The sequence below is a fragment of the Lactuca serriola genome, chromosome 9 (assembly GCF_051521515.1).
Source record: "Lactuca serriola cultivar US96UC23 chromosome 9, Lser_US96UC23_V15, whole genome shotgun sequence".
Lineage (NCBI taxonomy): Eukaryota > Viridiplantae > Streptophyta > Magnoliopsida > Asterales > Asteraceae > Lactuca > Lactuca serriola.
This window is the reverse complement of record NC_136416.1, coordinates 192,811,057-192,829,601: the sequence shown is the minus strand read 5'-3', so window position 1 is coordinate 192,829,601 and position 18,545 is coordinate 192,811,057. Positions and strand designations below refer to the sequence as shown.

The window sequence follows — 18,545 nt, the reverse complement described above, 5'->3', positions numbered from 1 at the left end:
TTCCAAGACTCAGGAGCAGCATGAGGAGCACCTGAGAGAGGTACTAGAGACGTTGAGGAGGGAGAGACTGTTCGCGAAGTTCTCCAAGTGCGAGTTCTGGTTGTGCGAGGTGCAGTTCCTTGGACTCCTCGTCAACCAGAAGGGTATACTAGTAGATCCGACAAAGATAGAGGCCGTGGTGCAGTAGGAGGTCCCAAGATCTCCATCTGAGATTCGGAGCTTCCTAGGACTGGCAGGGCACTACAGGAGATTCATCCAGGATTTCTCCAAGATAGCAGTTCCGGTCACCCGACTGGCCAAGAAGTCGATGGTGTTTCGTTGGGGGTCTGAGCAGCAGGCGGCATTTGAGACCCTCAGACAGAGATTGTGCGAGGCGCTGATTCTTACCCTACCAGAGGGAGTAGAGGATTTTGTAATCTACTCTGATGGTTCGATCATAGGTATGGGAGCGGTTTTGATGCAGCGAGGCCATGTGATAGCTTACACCTCTAGACAGTTGAAGTCTCACGAGGCTAACTATCCTACACACGATTTGGAGTTGGGGGAAGTAGTGTTTTCCCTCAAGATTTGGCGACATTATCTCTATGGGGTCCGCTGTACCATTTACACGGATCACAAGAGTTTGAGGTACCTCATGGATCAGCTGAATCTGAACATGAGGCAGCGCCGATGGTTAAACGTAGTAAAGGATTATGACTGTGAGATCCTTTATCATCCGGGCAAAGCCAACGTATTGGCCGATGCCTTGAGCCGCAAGGTGGTAGCAGCCCTGAAGGATGAGAGGCCGAAGTGTGAGAGGATTGTTGGTCGAGTAGCTTCCTTTGACTATGATAGCCAAGGATTGTTGACCCTTCACGGGAGAGTTTGGGTACCGTACCGGGGAGGAGTATGATAGGTGCTGATGGATGAGGCCCACAAGTCTCGGTTCTGCATCCACCCAGGGGCGATGAAGATGCATAGAGATCTTCGACCCAATTATTGGTAGCCCTACATGAAGCGGGACGTAGCTTGGTATGTGGAGAGATGCCTGGCTTGCAGGAAGGTCAAGGCGAAACACCAGAGACCCCGTGGAAAGATGCAGCCTTTAGACATTCCCGTGTGGAAATGGGAGGATATCACTATGGATTTCATCACTAAGCTTCCCAGGACCGCACATGGAGTTGATTCGAATTGGGTCATAGTGGATCGGTTGACCAAGATCGTGCATTTCATACCGATTCAGGAGATTACATCGGCCGAGAAGCTGGCCGATATTTATGTGCGCGAGGTAGTGGCATGACACGGAGTGCCTGTATCGATAGTATCAGATCGAGACGTCCGGTTCACTTCTAGGTTTTGGAGACGGTTTCATGACGAGATGGGGACTCGTCTTCACTTCAGCATCGCTTTCCACCCTCATATGGACGGTCATAGCGAGAGAACGATGCAGACTCTCGGGGACATGGTTCGGGCATGTGTTCTAGATTTTGGTGGTAGTTAGGATACGTATTTTCCATTAGCGGAATTTTTGTATAACAACAGTTACCACGCCAGTATTGACCTCCCTCCTTTCGAGATGCTTTATGGGAGGAAGTGTAGGAACCCAATTTGTTGGGGTGATGTCGGTCAGAGGGTCATCAGGAGCACTGAGGTGGTGCTCAAGACCACAGAATTGATCCAGCAGGTCTGTAGCAGACTGCAGACTATGTAAATTCGGCAAAAGAGTTGTGCCGACAGGAGGCATTCGGACTATGGTCCTCCCGAAGGTGTCACCGTAGAAGGTTGTCATCCGATTCTGGAAGAGGAGCAAGTTGGGCCCCAGGTTCATTGGTCCCATTAGGGTTTTGGCCCGGGTGGGTCGGGTTGCCTACCGTTTAGATCTTCCAGCAGAGCTTTGCTAGATCCACAACACTTTCCACATCTCTTAGTTGCGGAAGTGTTTGGTGGATGAGTCAGCAGTGGTACCATTGGAGGATATTCAGGTTGATAACAGCTTGAATTATATATTGAGAGACCAGTTGCGATCTAAGATCGAAAGACGAAGACCTTGAGAAACAAAGAGGTCCAGTTAGTGAAGGTCTAGTGGCAACACCGGAAGGGTTCAGAGTAAACGTGGGAAACTGAGGAGGAGATGGAGGAGCACTATCCAGAGTTATTTTTAGAATCGGTAGCAGCAGACTTCGAGGATGAAGTCTAAGATAAGTGGGGGAGAATTATAATGCCCCATTTCTGGTAAGTAATTTAAATATAGTATTTTTCCTTCCTTAAGAGGAACTCGACGAGTCAATAGCCCGACTCGTCGAGTAGAGATGGGATTTGCATGCGTCTTTAGTAGGCGACTCGACGAGTCTATATCCCGAACTCAGCGAGTCCGCTAGTCTGGATGAACCCTAAATCCCAGGATTTGTACTCTATTTAAACGTCATTATAGCTCCCACCCTAGCCTCCAGCACCTTTAGAGCATTTCTCTGTAAAACCCTAGTCCCTATTGTTGAGCTTGAGTGTTTTGTGATAGCTTGGGAGTTGTAGAAGAGAAGGAAGGAAAGAAGATCAATAGAAGTGAAAGGAGATCCAAGAGCTAGCTTCCATCTGCTTCATATTCTGGTAATAAAGTTATTACCTTGCTTATTCTTCCATTAAACCCTCTTTTATGCTTGTTTATGTCTCTTTTGGAGCTTTATATGATTCAAACTTGAGATTTGAGCTTTCCTTAGGATGGAGACCATAGATATGGATGTTATTGAGCTTTAGGAACTCAATATAGCTACCGTTATGCAAATATAGCCTTGTTCCAAACCCTAAGTGCTTAGTGTTGGATGATTTCGGATGAAGTTAGATTCGACGTTAGTACGGAAGGAGAACTCGTCGAGTTGTTGCCAAAATCGACGAGTTGAAGCGAGTAGAGGATTAGAAAAGGTGTTAGGGACTTGGCGAGTCCAGTCAACTGAAAGTTGGCTTTGACCTGGAGGTTGACTTTGATCAGGGGTAAATTAGTCATTTTACCCCGAGAACAGTTATCAGTATCTGATTTAGTGTCTATGGAATTTGTAGCTGAGGAGTTCCAGAGCAGCAGTCAGCCAGTTTCAGACTTAGCATCTCAGCAGTCAGCATTACGAGGTGAGTTTTCCTTCCAGTAGGAACGGGTCTACGGCCACAATGCCGACCCGTTTAGTTAGCAGTAGTTCCGGAATTTGGTCCGATGTAGTAGTTCCGTGTGCTTGATGTCTTTATGATTCAAGCATGTCTTTGTGTTATGTGTTCCGGACTTTGATCCGATGCAGTATGCAGTATATGTGTTTATGCTAGTAGTGATGATTATGCTATGCTATGTTGAGTCAGTTTCCGGACATCGGTCCGATGCAGAGGGAAAGGCCTTGGTTAGTTCCGGACTTCGGTCCGATGCAGTTTCCGGACTTCGGTCGGATGCAGAGGGCAAGGCCCTGGTTAGTTCCGGGCTTCGGTCCGATGCAGTGGGCAAGGCCCAATATGTGTTTATATGTTATTGTTTGGTATGTGGTAGTTTAGGGGAGCTCACTAAGCTTCGTGCTTACAGTTTCAGTTTTGGTTTCAGGTACTTCCGCTAGCAAGGGGAAGAGCTCGGGATGATGGCATGGCACACACCACAGTTTTATCCTGGGAGTTTGTTCAGATGTTTGATATGATATTGACATTAGCTTGATTTGATACATTTACTATGCCTTTTTGAGACACTCGAATCATGGCTTGATAAAATGTTAGATGATATTATGGTTTTGGTAATGTTTTAAAAACAAAAATTTTGGGTTGGTATTTTGGGATGTTTCAAGAAGCGATATCACGATGTGCGCACGTATGTCTCACGACGTGAGTCTAGAATGATATACGGACTAAAATACTTTAATGATTAGGCCACCATTTTCTCTCAGCCTATTTAGAATAATCCAATAAGTGTATTAGCCCATTTCTGCTTTGTTAACCAGCCCAATTGTTTTAGCCCACATATAGCTCACGACGTGAGGTCCTTATTCTCATGACATGAGCAAGAATGAATCAGGACCACTTGAATAAAGAAATCAGATTACGTTTGACCTACCATTCTCTTATCCCTCAAACGCCGACAACTTATTGGTCCCAACCCCCCACGCACTCGATTTCAGCTAATTCCAGTACATTGTACTCTTGTGCTCACGTTAACATCAATCTAACGTACTGTTGGATTAGTGTCTAAGTCTATAACTATTTTGGTATGTACTTGACCAGATTGTGAGCATGGTTCTTTTGGGTTGCCTTCACACTGGTGACTAGACATGATGATTGTTGAGGAGAGAGGCTGGTTTATTGTTAAGAATAATAAATTTGGGTATAAATATAATTTTTTAATATATTATATGAATAATATATTAATTTGGAATCATATTATTAATTAGTATTTAATCAGAAATTAATTAGGAATTAATTTCGGGATTAAAGGAATTAATTAAAAGTACAGGGGCTGTTTTGTAATTATTTGATAGTTGAGACTTTGGGCTATTGGATCACCTTTATTAAGGCTTGAACGAAAATCCTAGAAGGATCTAGGAGTTTTCGTTCAAGGGCTTAAGGAAAGGAGTCCATGGACTTGCTTAGGCCCTATGTAAACGGATTAGGGTTTCCACCTTGAAACCCTAGCTAGCCTCAAATATAAATAGCACCCTAAGGCACTGGAATTCGACCACCCCTTGGGAAAACCCTACTAGGGCCGAATTTTGGAGATCATTACCTTTCCTCCTCTCTCTCATATTCATCCATTCACTCAAAGTGTGTTTGTGAAACATTAGTGGTACTACACTTGTGGTACTTGCTTTCAAGAGCTATGGAAAGTCAAGGAGTTAGTTGTTATTACCATATAACAGCAAAAGGTATGTATTCTATTCTCCTATGTCAATGTCGAAAATAGTAGATGCATGCTAGGTTTCCTTTTGTGTTCATAATGTTGTATGACTAATAGTGAAAACATAGATCCGTATCTAGGGTTGCATGCACACATAGGATTGTTTGAATTAAACCCTTCAGGTACACCAATCTTACTTTTAGTGTTTAATTTTGACTTATTTGGTTAATTTTGGGGTTAGGGTTTGTAGTCTATTTGAATGTCAAAATCGATTCCCTAAATATGCGGAATCTTTACTGCGTGTGAGATTAATATACTTAGAATCAAATTAGAATAAAACCCCAACGAAGTATTTGGCCCGATTTGTAAACTGTCATGACTAATTCTCACTGTATGTAACTAACTCACGACGTGATCCTTATTGCTCACGACGTGAGACCTGGGATATGGTCTTATGTTTTCTTCTAATTTGTTTAACATGTGGAGCATTTTGTTTTGTTTTTCTGGTTTTTTGTTTTTGTAGAAAATGGCTTCAAGAGGTGCAAATGAGCAATTTCAAGGCCAAGTATCATCATGCCACACATTGTACTGAATTCCCGTGGATATGCCAACCGATGTGCTAACTAACTACACCAACAAATTGGGATGGTTGCATAACATGGAGTTTGTCATTTCTCCAAGGATTGATTGGGTACGATTTAGAGAGATTGGCTTGATGGAGAGGATGGCTCCATTTTTGACCAAGCAATTTTTAGTGGATAATTCCTTCACTTGTAACGGGTGGAGAAACTTGTTTGCGATTAGTGAGCCAGTTTACCAGGAGCTTTATGTGGAGTTCTTCGCTTTCGTATCTATTGAAGCCGCTACTATTGATCCATTTTACTCAAGGGCACTCGTATTCCGCTTAGGTTGCGAGTACAGGGAATGCAACTTGGTCGAGTTTGCATGGCGCATGGGTATTTATGAGCAGCATGAAACATAATTGCCTTCATTTGAGATTTTCATGACGACAGTAGCACGGTAGTGTTTGGAGGGAGTGTTGGGACTGGATTTTAGAGTGTCAATTGCAAATGGTGCCTTCTATTCAGGTGTCTCCCAAGAAAGCCACATTCGATCCCCGATCCATCGGTTACTTCACCGGTTGGTTACTTTTTTGATCAATCATAAGCGACATGGGAACAAGGTTACAAGCTTGAATCTTTTCTTCTTGTGGAGTATTGTCATGGCGACTGTTTTTTGCCACATCCCATATCATTTGGCAAACTATTTGGGTAGCAAGGCTGCTATTTCAAGAGCTGGTAGCTCCACTAAGGGGTGTCATTCTTTTACACGACTTACGAGATCCTATGGTCTTCTTGTCCCATGTTTGACCTGGACTTTGATACTTAAGCCTGGTGATGATCTCCTTATGGGATATTTAGATTCTATGCGTGTGGTAACAAATGAGGGATCACATTGGAGCATACCGGTGGATGATGATGTGGTACACCAAGACCAACCCGCACCCTAACCGAGGCCAAGAGGATGAAGAAATGTGAGAGGAAGAGGCGATAGAGGACAATTGGTGCACCAAAATGCACCTATGGGAGGATCCAACTTTGGGGGAGACATGTCGGGTTACTTTGATCAGTTGTCGTTAAGTGTGAATTGGATTGGTGGGACGGTGGAGAATTTGGTGCAACACTTCAATGTTGAGCAACCTCCTCATTTGGGGTATCATTACCCAATTTGCCCTAGGTGGAGTGAGTATCAAAGTCATGGAGGAGATGGAGTGGGAATGAGTGGAGCTCAAGAGGATGAAGATGACGATTGATTATTTTGCTTATTTTAGTTTGATTTAGTTTGGTTTGGTTTTTCTTTTGTTTTTGGTATGTAAAACTCTTTAAGCTATTATGTTACTTTTTTTTATTTCCTTTGGTGGTTATTTCCAGATTTGCTAAGGGAGTCACGAGAAAGGAAAGTCGAGAAACAAGAGCGTTTATGTCTAGCCACGTATTGTCTACAGTTGAGAGTCAGACCCACGATTATAAATAAGTGTGGGGTGAGTCAAGAGAGTGGATAGAGCTAGAGAAAGGGGTCAAAAACAATTAATTTAAAAGTGTCTTAATCCATTAAGACGTTACGGGTCAAAGTTCCAAGTTGAAAGAAGGATTGGCAGATTTTTGTCCGACCAGTTTTCACGTCGTGAGGCTTTTATCCTTACGTCATGAGCTCGATCACAGAGGGTTTTCAGACTTCACGTTTTAGCAACCTCACGTCGTGATCGATAACACTCACGTCGTGAGTCATATATTTTCACAAAATGAAGCCTTTTCATTCACATTTACTACATGATTCTCCACCATTCTTTTTGGAGTTATCATGACGATACTTATGGCTCGTTTCCTCTACCATTAAATGTGGCGTATGCTTTCCCATATTTGTCTTTACATTTTGGAGATTTGCACTGCCTTTATTGAAGATTGAAGTTTCGATTCCATATGTTGTTGGCACATTTACATATGTTGCGAGATCAAGATCCAAGTTCCTTATTCAAAGAAGAGTTCCATGTTCAAGATGCACACTTCATCCACACGATTAGAGTTTGATCTTTCCACTTTCTATCCCAAGGGAGTCTGTTCCCTTTTCTCCCTTTTTGTTGCTTTTAATTTATGTCATGCATACAATGAGGGTATTGTATGTAATAAGTGTGAGGTAGGGGGAAGAAAAAGTAAATTGCTAGAAAATTTAGATAATTTAAAAAATTACAAATTAAATTGAATTAATAAGCTAAAAATTTAATCTAGTGATGATAATTTGATCTTAAATTGCTGCTATTATACATGGTGATCTGATGAGAGCTCAAATGTTTAGTTGAACCAATATATGTTATAGTGCATTTGTGACCCCTTTTATTCTAGTGAAATCATGGGACAAAAACACCACCTCGCTTAGTTTGAGGATCGCAATATGTTTAGTATCGTGTACCAGAAATGTATCCAGGAAGACCAATACTTTAACCAATAAGGGTTGATGTTAAGCGCCCCTGCTTAAGCATGTAGGTTTTTGAGTGAAAAAGTAAGTACATATAAAAAAAAAGAGAGAATTACTGAAAAAGTTGAAGAATTTTGGAGCTATCAAGTAAAAATCAAAAGATCAAAGTTCTGAAGAAATTCAAAAGTTAAAGATACCAAAAATCACACAAAAAGGTGGTGAATTCAAAGAAATTGAAGATCACATATCAAAGTAGTAAAGAATTCAAGAGCTCCAATGTGGTATCTAAAAATTGTAATTTCTAGATTATGTACGCTTGGGTAGCTTTACAAAAATTACCTTGAGGTTAGAAAGTTTTCTGCGGATGGATTCAGAGGGATGCATAAAATGAGCGTTGATCAAAAGAAGTGGACGAGTGTTTATGAGGATTATGAGTATTTAGAATTAGGGGGGGGGGGGGTCTTGACATAATGGCTAAGTTTGAATTGGATTGTTCTATGTGATGATAGTGATGAGAGTTTAAGTTTAAATAATTAGATTTGCTTGAGGGAAAGCAAAGCATAAGTGTGGGGTATTTTGATATTGCCATAGTTATACATGTTTTTAGGCAATATTTATTTACATTTTTATTGATAATTTGGTTGTTTGCATTGAATAATGATACTTATAAGCTTAAATTATACTTTGCAGCCAAATAGAAGCATTTTTGGAGAAAAGGAATGAAATTGACAAAACATGGAAATGTGGAGGCTTGAAGAAAAGAAGAATAAAAGTCCAACAAAAACGTGTACTCACGATGTGAGAGTTGCAGGCTTACGATGTGAGTTGGAATATTCAAGAAGATAGGCATCGTGAGGAAGAATCCTTGTCAAACACGGATAACCACGTGCTCACGACGTGAGTCATTATTGCTTACGACGTGAGTGTGGAAAAATCAGAAACTATATATATGCTTGATCATTACGACTTGAGGGAGTTTTAGCTGATTGAGAGAGTTCCTGGAGACGAATTTCAGAAGGAGAAGTGATTTGGAATTGGCTTTCAACACCAAAGGAGAAGAGAAGTTCATAATTGGATTCTAGTTTTGGTACACTTTAATTATGTCTTTGAATATGATTTGTTTATGTTTGTTTGCTAGTATGTCCAACTAAATCTAGTTGCTTCTGTTAGCTAGATGAAGCTGGAACTCATGATTTTAATATTCTTGCTTTGACTTATTTGTTGGTTAAGACTTGTGTTGCTTGATTTTACCTAGTATGTTTGATTTGATATTTGATTGCTTTGATTTCTTATTCTTTGTAGTTAATGACCATCAATCTGCATGAATTAGAATACCTAGTAATTTAGTGAACACTAGTTTATTAGAGCTAAGATCAAACCAATCTTAGATAAGCAATTGAATTATTAAAATTAGGTTGTGCTAGAGAACTCATATTATGACCATAAGTGTGTTTTTCAAATCAATCTTATATTGCTCCAATTTTATTTAATAATTGATTCTGTGTTAGCTATTGTGTGACCATACATAGATTTACATGAATTGATTAATGTTAGTAGATTTAGAACTAAACTGCTAATACTATCTTATTTGGTAACCAACAGTAATTGTCATAGCTAAATTATAAACCATTGATGGAAAGTGGATTCGAACTACCATAAGTGTTTGTTAATTGATTGAATTTCGTGTTAAGAGATAAGTTCATCTAAACTTGCAAAATTAGATAAAACCCCCACCTTGTTAGAAAATTAGGATAGTTTAGTAGTAGATAGATTAATTAGTTAAAACCGTTCCATGTGATCGACACCCAACTTACCCAAATTATTCTATAATTCGACTAGGTACACTGCCTAGGTGCATTTTAGTTAGTTAAGTAGTTAGGTTATAAATATAAAATTAGGTGTAGCTATTTGCACGCATCAATACTTCAATTTCTTTCCTTTTCCTTATTGTTGAATTAGATTAGATGATTTTTTAATTTGATCCTTTTTTAGGCAAACCTACAAAGATTGGATTTTTTTGAGAAACTATAACATAAGCACCATCTAATTTTCTTTCATCATTTCAAGATGGTTAAATGCAAGAAATAACAACATACTTTCATTTATTTGTTTATGACACCATCTTGCTTTCATTTATCCCTTTTAAAACATTGTAGTTTGTATAGATACTTTTCCTATCTTTTTATATTTAAAAGGTTGAGTTCTTTGAGATTATCACTTGAACTTTCGTCTTTACAATTCTTGCATTATGTTAAAATTTGTAGTTATTTTTGTCATTTAATTGTGAGTCGGTGTGGGTGCACTTACGGTGAAGACAAGCGTGAAGCACCATCTGGATCTGCAGGTCATAATGACACATTTAAATAACGAAAGATGATGAAACCTGAATACATTTTGTCCCAAAATTTAGTGTCAAAGAGAACCTGGAGAAGGATAAGGTTCTTAATTTTTAGGGTTTTTACTAAGTTTTTATTTGTATCGATATGTAAATGTAACAATTTTTTGTTTGGAAGTTCGAATCATTATAAATTCATTTACTGGATTCTTATTATTATAGATGTATTGGATTTTTTTTTCTTTTTTGCATTTTGGGCATAAAAAGATATGAGCTTCTTTTTTAATTATCTAATTTGTTTTTAAAACAATAAAAATCATTTTAATGACGGATTAGTGACAAAAATATATGTCACTAAAGCCGGTTGGTAATGTGTTGGAAAATATCGTTCGTCGGTAATAAGTCACATTATTTGTCCGTCGGTAGTCTGGTACTATTTTGTCGTCAACTTTGTCAAACAAGTTCAACAAAGGGCCGTCGTTATCTGTTGGTAGTTCGTCACAAATTCCGCGGTGATATTTACCCGCGGGGCTTTTTACGACATACCTAATTCCTTCGGTATTTTGTTAGAAATCGGCTTTAGCGATGGATTTCTAATGGATATTGCCGTCGGAAATTGACCAGTTCTAGTACCGTCGGAAATCGGCTTTAGCGACGGGTTTCGGACGGATATGGCCGTCGGAAATTGCATAGTTTTCTAGTAATGCTAGCAATAGGTTTTCAACCACAAAAACAAAAAAAAATGATTTTCTATTTTGATGAAAAAGTATGTTTTATATATTAATTATTGTTTTAGCGATGGTGAATTTTACCTACAACATGCTCTAGCTGCCTAGCTAAAGGGCATGTCTCTTGTAGTTAGCCCGGCCGAAACTATCCCATCACCTCACTACAAACTGGTAATCGCTTTCATGTCGTGTGTGATTAGTTTAATAAAGTTAGCACTTAAGAGTTCCAAGGTAGGGTTAAGATATCAGGTTGAGATTGACCAATTCTTAGTACTACAAAAGATAGTCAGGTGTTGGGAAGCCGGCTGACCGATTCCTTTTCCAGACTACTCCGTATAGTCCTGATAGATAAATGTACTCTCGACGCCTATTATTCATTTACAATGTGTAAGGCGGCAAATCCTTCAAGTTAACTTATGTTAAAATAAATGCAAAACGATATATAGAAGAATCATGCAGATTAGGTCTATATATATGGAGTCACTAAGCAGCTGTTTGTCCCACCACAAAAAAACATATCTTCTATCCCTAAAAGAGATTTAGCTTTTGATTTCATAACTTTCTGTAGTTCCCGCTGAGAATATTAAAAGAAATGTCGAGCAAATTCGTTTTGTTGAGTGTATTAGCTCTAACTTTTAGCTACCTTGCGTTAGCCTATGAGCCTAGCTCCCTCCAAGATTTTTGTGTAGCCGATCCCAATTCGTCAGGTACTTTAAGACTTTACTTGTAGTTACAAATCTCGTGTTCTCTTTTAGTTAATGTTTTCTGTAACAAAATATTGGCTTTATATAACATGCAGTGAAAGTAAATGGTTTGACATGTAAGAACCCGATGCAAGTTCAAGCAGAGGATTTCTTCTTCAGTGGGCTACACCTCAGGGGTAACACATCGAACCAATTGGGATCAAAGGTGACCCCGGTGTTTGCTACTCAGTTACCAGGACTAAACACTTTGGGCATCTCAATGGTTCGGATTGACTATGCACCATGGGGACTTAATGCTCCTCACACTCACCCAAGAGCCACCGAGATTCTTACTGTTCTTGAAGGGACACTACAAGTTGGATTTGTAACTTCTAATCCCGATAACAGATTTATCACGAAGGTGCTTCAAAAGGGTGATGTTTTCGTGTTCCCAGTGGGGCTTGTTCATTTCCAACGCAATGTGGGTAATGGATATGCTGTGGTTATTGCTGCATTAAGCAGTCAAAACCCAGGTGCCATAACAATTGGGAATGCTGTTTTCGGTGCAAATCCCGCAATTCCAGCGGATATTCTTGCCAAGGCGTTTCAAGTGGATAAGAGTGTGGTGGATCAGCTACAATCGAAGTTCTAGAGTTTCAAATATTCTAATGACAGAAGGATATGATTAGAGCTGTTGTTCAGCTCGTGTGATTATTGTTTGGGTTCATTCAAAATTAATTGTGTGCGGTTTTCTTTTGGAGTTCTAATTCTTTCTTTGAAAAAAAAAGAGCATTGGTATTAATTCACGTGTACACTACATGTTTTGTTGGTTTAATACGAGCGATAATTGTTATATTTTAAGCTTTATTGACAGCAAAATATTACCTGTACGTAGATGAAGAAGTTTACGGTCTTAAATCAGTGTTCAATCTCTCCTGGATCGATCCGTTGAGGTGCAAGAAATTCCAAAAAGAGTTGTATATCCACTAAACTTGTCATCTTTTTTACTCATATTTTCGAAAATGGAGTAGACAAAAATATGACATGGCTTTCATGTTTATTTAATCAAAAGAAATAGCTAGCCTTAACAAAGTTAAAAGTGCATAATGGGATAAAGACTCTTGGATATTGTTCTTATTTTAAGTCTAACATCAAAGACTTTCATTTGGTGACTTATTTTGAGCACTAAAACCATAACATGTAAGAGATTAGTGATTCTTTCCTTTTTGTTCATGCCTTGAAGATTACTTGCATGTTGTTTTTGCTCTCTTGAAGTTTATATTAGTTATGAACTTCAAGCTTAATAGTTATACGAGTTTTACAAGACTAGCATCTTAAATCAATTTGAGTTCTTGTTGGTGTGTCAAAGGTTTCATATTCTCCATCAACTTCTAAACCTCCCATAGAAGATTCAAAGTCTACAAAGGTTGTTAAACTCTTCTTCTTCTTTGATGCTTTTTTTCCCCAAACTTTGCAAGAAGATCCATTGGTTGATTATAACTAGTTTATAATTGTTAAAAAAAATACTAAAGTCTTCTATTGCTAAAATCTTGTTTTTGAAGCTAATTTTTGAATAAAAACCCAATAAATTAAACATTTTATTCTTTCTCTCCAAATCCTTCCAAATTGGAAGGAAAGTTAGGAGGGAAAATTATCCTTCCATTTCCTTCCACTTTCTTCCTTTAATGAAACTTAGGAACACCAATATCTTTTAATTTCTTCCCACTTCCAGCTACATCGTTTCCTTTCCCTCGTTATGTTGAACTGGGGAACATGGTGTCAATTACTCGTTCCGACTTCCATCACATATGTAACGCCCGTAGATCTGGGCTAGTCAATTAGAGACGTTAAGCGTCAAAAATGACTTTTTGATGGAATATTATTTTGAAGGAATAATCTTAACTAAGTTATAGTATATATTATAAGGATTCTGTACATTTAAAGAACGCCAAAATCCGAGTTATAACGAATAAGTTTTGACTTGTCGAAGTTTCGCGACAGAACCAGCACGACGCTGAATGACGTAAAAAGTGAATTTATGTTAGAGTGATATTTAGCCTTAGTGATCTAAGCGAAAGTCGTAGAGTTCGTTAAACCATGAGCGTGCATAAAAAGAACGCCCAAATCTGACTTCGTATGAGGAAGTTATGATTTTTCGAAGTTTCGACTTAACGGTATGCAGCCCGAATACTCGATTTGAGACCGAGCGGTTTTTAGCCGAAACAATCTAAATGAGAATCGAATATTTCATTAATTGTAGTAAAACGATAAAAAGATAGGCGAAAACGGACGTCGGATGAAGAAGTTATGATTTTATAACGGAGTTTTCTTGTCTCGGCCTACTAAAAATAAATAATAAAAATAAATCAAAATTAGCCGACGGAGTCTAAACGAAAGTTGTAGAGCGTAGTCTCACCTACGTGGGGATATAAAGAACGTCTAAAACGGAGTTCGTATGAGGAAGATATGAATTTTTGAAGTTTATTAAATATTTTCGATATTTAATTTAAATATAAATTCGATATTATCCGGAAGGGGGGGAGTCAGCATTCTTATCCCCATTACGGCCAACGTAATTTAGAATTACGCCCAGCGTAATTTGGGTTTCCAGCCCCCTATAAAAGGAAGTCAAGGGCAGCCGAGTTCTATTGCTCCATTCTTCCTTCCTCTCGCGTTTTTACCTCGTTTTGCGTGCAACTTATACCCTGAAGCCCCGGTATCATTCCCGAGCCCCGAAGCAAGTCCAGAGGCCCCGAAGATCCCAAGAAGTGCAATTCCCGAGCCGAAGCTCTGCCCGCGAGGAGTCCGATTTTTGTGAAGATCTTCCAGATCTGCCGAAGAATACTACTTCTACAAGCCGTAGTGTTGTCCGATCATCTTCTAATCAAGTGAGTGTGTAGTTACTTTCTTCTAAACACATAAATATTAAGTATTTGCTATGAAATACGTGCTATTTGTATAATATAAAGATGTTTATATGTGTGAGTGTGTGGTCACTTTCTTCTAACACATAAATATTAAGTATTTGTTATTAAATACGTGCTATGTGTTTATATAATGTTTGTTTATTTGAGATATTGGTGGAATGGATGAACTATATAGGTTTTAATGAGTTAAACTGTATATGTAATTTATATCTACAAATATGTTGGATAGGACATGGGTAGATGAGATCCGTGAGTATGTATCAGATCAAGAGGTTAGTTTTCGATCCGTTACTATGGATTAGACCAAGAGGGTAGTTTTAGATCCGTGAGTATGGATCAGGTAAAGAGGTAAACTTGCTATTAGTCTGGGAGTATGGGTTAAGACTAAGTTAATTGTCCCTAGTCCGGGAGTATGGATTGGGCACAATTATAGATCCGGGAGTATGGATCAGATATGGATTAAGATTAAGTTAATTGTCCCTAGTCCGGGAGCATGGATTGGGCACAGTTATAGATCCGGGAGTATGGATCAAATCAGGATTAAGGTATAGTTAATTGCCCCTATTCCGAGAGTATGGAATGGGTACAATTATTGATCCGGGAGTATGGATCAGATCAGGAGGTTAGTTTTAGATCCGTGAGTATGGATCAGGTAGTTTTAGATCCGTGAGTATTGATCAGGGGAAAAGGTTAGTTTTAGATCCATGAGTATGGATCAGGTTAAAAGGTTAGTTTTAGATCCGTGAGTATGGATCGGGTGAAGAGGATAGTTTTAGATCCGTGAATAGGGATCAGGTAAAGAGGTAAATTTTAGATACGAGAGTTTAGATCGTGTCATTGTGAGGATCGATGGGTTGAGATAAGAGTTGCCTTTATATGGTGAAATTGTACAAGTTTGAATGTTCTATATTTATAAATATATGATATAATATTGTGGGATGAAAACCCTATATGCTCACCAGGCTCCCAATCCTGACCCACTCAGTTTTCTTTGTGTCACAGGTATCAATACGAAGACATATTTCACAGAGAGATTTAAAGGAGATATAAATCATTAGTGTAATTGAATGTAAGTTCTGTTTATGCTTATATGTCTGTATCGGAACATGACATCCCGAGGTTTTATTATTAAATGAAAATACATTCTCTTTGAGAAATGTTTCGATAAGTTATTATCATATCTTGTTTTGAGAACAAATTCCGCAACCGTTTTATTTAAAAGATTACTCTGATTTTATAAAACAAAGCATAAACAAATCGGTCTTTTCTGGCCGTGAAAATGGGGATGTCACAGTTGGTATCAGAGCATTAGTTTAAGCGAACTAGGAATTTGTAGGATTTCTACACTTAAACTTAGAATGCGAAGTGAAATTTTTAGATGTGTGTCTGTTATGTTTTAGACACGAGCACTAGTTTATTTTAGGAAAGTTTCTTAAAATGCTTTTATGTGCTAAATATTATATGTTGCCATATATGATATTATTTGTTCGTATCTATGGTCTGTTGCCAACCGGATCTGGAAACCTTATGTGTGTAGGATTCTAAGCGTACGTCTACGATATTAGAACTAGCATCTAAACGTTTCAGAGTGATAAGGATGATTTGAATATCTATCGTGAATAAGGATCTAATTTCACCTTATTCGGTGTATAGATCAAAAATGGTGAGAACGAGGAGTGGAGTTGGAAATGCTAATGAAAACAGGAATCAACCACCAGTGATTGAGAAAATACCTGTCGTAGCAGCAGAACCTGAGCCGGTAACAATGGCTGGTGTACAAATGATGATTCAAACAATGTTGGATCGTCAAATGGAGGAGACCAGGCGGTTGCTTCAACAGAATCATGAAGAACTATCAACTCAAGTGGAACATCCTGAATTAAATGAAGGGCACTCAGAAGGAGGAAACTTCAATGGATATGTTGGTCAAGCCAAACCACCGATAGTTAGGCAAAACAACCATGATGGAAGGAATGATGGAGTGGGATGCAAGTACAAGGACTTTCTAACTTGCAAACCATCAACCTTCACTGGAAAGGAGGATCCGATCAGAGTGATGGATTGGATCTCCGAAATTGAGTTAGCCTTCATGACTTGTGGCTGCAGAGGCAAGTTGCAGACTACCTATGTAGTGCGTCCGTTCCGAGGTGGAGCCGTTCGTTGGTGGAACACTCTAGGGAAGACTTTATGCCCTAATGAGCCACTGCAATTGTCATGCGCATAGTTCTTGGCGAAGTTCAAGCGCAAGTTCTGCTCGGCTCAAAATCTGTTGGAATTGGAGAATAAGTTTCTGACATTGACGAAAGGCAACATGTCAGTTGATGAATATACTAATAACTTTACAGACAAGATGGAGTTTGCCTTGCGCATCGTTCCAGATGAGCTGACAAAGGTGGAGCGGCACGCAAAGGGACTCTCATGGGAGTATGCAGTGCCAGTTCGTCAGGCGCCTACTCTAGAGGCAGCTATCTGGAGTGCCAAGTCTGTTGAAGATATGATTAAGGGAAGAACCGCCAGGAAGGTTGAAGTTGGCGAGAAAAGAAAGATTGAAGGATCTTCAAGGTCTGATGAAAAGAGAAAATTTTCGAAGTCTGATTCGAAGAAGCTCGAAGAAGGAGCATAATGGTATGACAAGTGCAAAAGGAAGCACATTGGGGAATGCTCTAGAGAAATGAGCTGCTTCAAATGTGGGAAGACTGATCATTACGCCATCAAATGCCCAAACAAAAGAGAATCTTGCTTTAAGTGTGGTGAAGAAGGACACTTCAAACAAAACTGCCCAGGAAGGGAAGAGATTACAAAGCCAAATGTGCCGCCAAAGCCAAAGGCAAGAGCATTTCAAATGATCCTTGATGAAGTAGATGATAACGCAAGGAATCAAGGATGAGGATTTTATATCCAAAGATCAAGTTATGAAGTAGCAGTGTGAATAGTAACTTATAGTGTAGCCTATTAGAGGCATAGTATAGGGTGAACTTGAACTTTTGTGTAATAGTTTCAAGGAATTAATATAAACCCTAGTTCTGTTATCTGGTGTGTTGAATGATTGTATGATTTTCTTGTATAGTGACTTGGTCGACTGCGGGACAATACTTGGGACGAGTACGAGTAGGTGTGAAAGGTAGTAGATGCATATACTACCGTAAGCACAGGACTCGCACTTGGATCAGGGAAAGTCACAAGGTTACCAAGAAGCTAGTGATTGATTCCATTTTATTCTAGTATGTCATTACCATTGTTTCGGTAATGACTAGTAAGATGTTTCGCATTAACCGCACCATCGGTTTTTATTTCGGTTTCGGTTTTTCGGTTTCGGTTTATGCGGTTTTTTCGTTTTTTTCGGTTTGCAGTTCGGTTTTTGCTCACCCTATGGACTATGATTACTGAAGTAGATATTTTTGTTGCAAATTTATGCTTATGTTATTGTTTGGTTCCCATGTACGGTATCGTTTGGGTTCCCATGTACAGGTACAATATATATTGTTTTCTCATACAATCGATTGAGTATCTTGCAACTGAATTTACTTAAGTGGTTGGAAAGGTAAGGAGAATCCAAAGATTCTATTTGCATTTAGGTAAGCTCAAGTAAACTTTTATGTAACTATCATGCATCTATGAGTTAAATTTTCACTAATTTTTTGTTCAATAGCCTCACTCATACTATTCTTCTATGATTTTTGCAATTACCATGAACCACTTTACAATCGGTATATTTTTCCTCTTTGAATATCTTTAAATTGATAAATTTTATTCTATGGGATTGAATGTTGAGTTTTCGTATTAGCTATTGGAAATCAGCCCCTCATTCACTCTTTTGTACACCGATCAAAACAACAAGTTTGTATCTATATTACTTTCACAAAATCTGATTACCTCATTCAAAATACATTTACTAATGCCACCTATTTATAACAAAAAAAAAAAAAACATTAAAAAAACATTCTCATAAACCCCCCACGTTTTTCCTTCTAAGTAGCAACAAACTCCACCTTGCACTTTCAACTCCAACAAATTCAGTCAACTTTAGACCAAGTCATTAACATGCAGAATATTGATGATCCATGCACATGA

At 38.8% G+C, this 18,545-nt stretch overlaps 1 protein-coding gene across 1 annotated transcript; it reads left to right on the top strand.

The window, feature by feature from the left end:
- The first annotated feature begins 11,392 nt into the window (after nucleotides 1-11,392).
- Nucleotides 11,393-12,479, top strand: LOC145073414 (putative germin-like protein 2-1). Its single transcript, XM_079019959.1, has 2 exons — nucleotides 11,393-11,571; nucleotides 11,664-12,479. Exons 1-2 carry the CDS (start codon nucleotides 11,457-11,459, stop codon nucleotides 12,197-12,199), a joined length of 651 nt encoding a protein of 216 aa, XP_078876085.1. The 5' UTR covers nucleotides 11,393-11,456; the 3' UTR covers nucleotides 12,200-12,479.
- The last annotated feature ends 6,066 nt before the right edge of the window (nucleotides 12,480-18,545 follow it).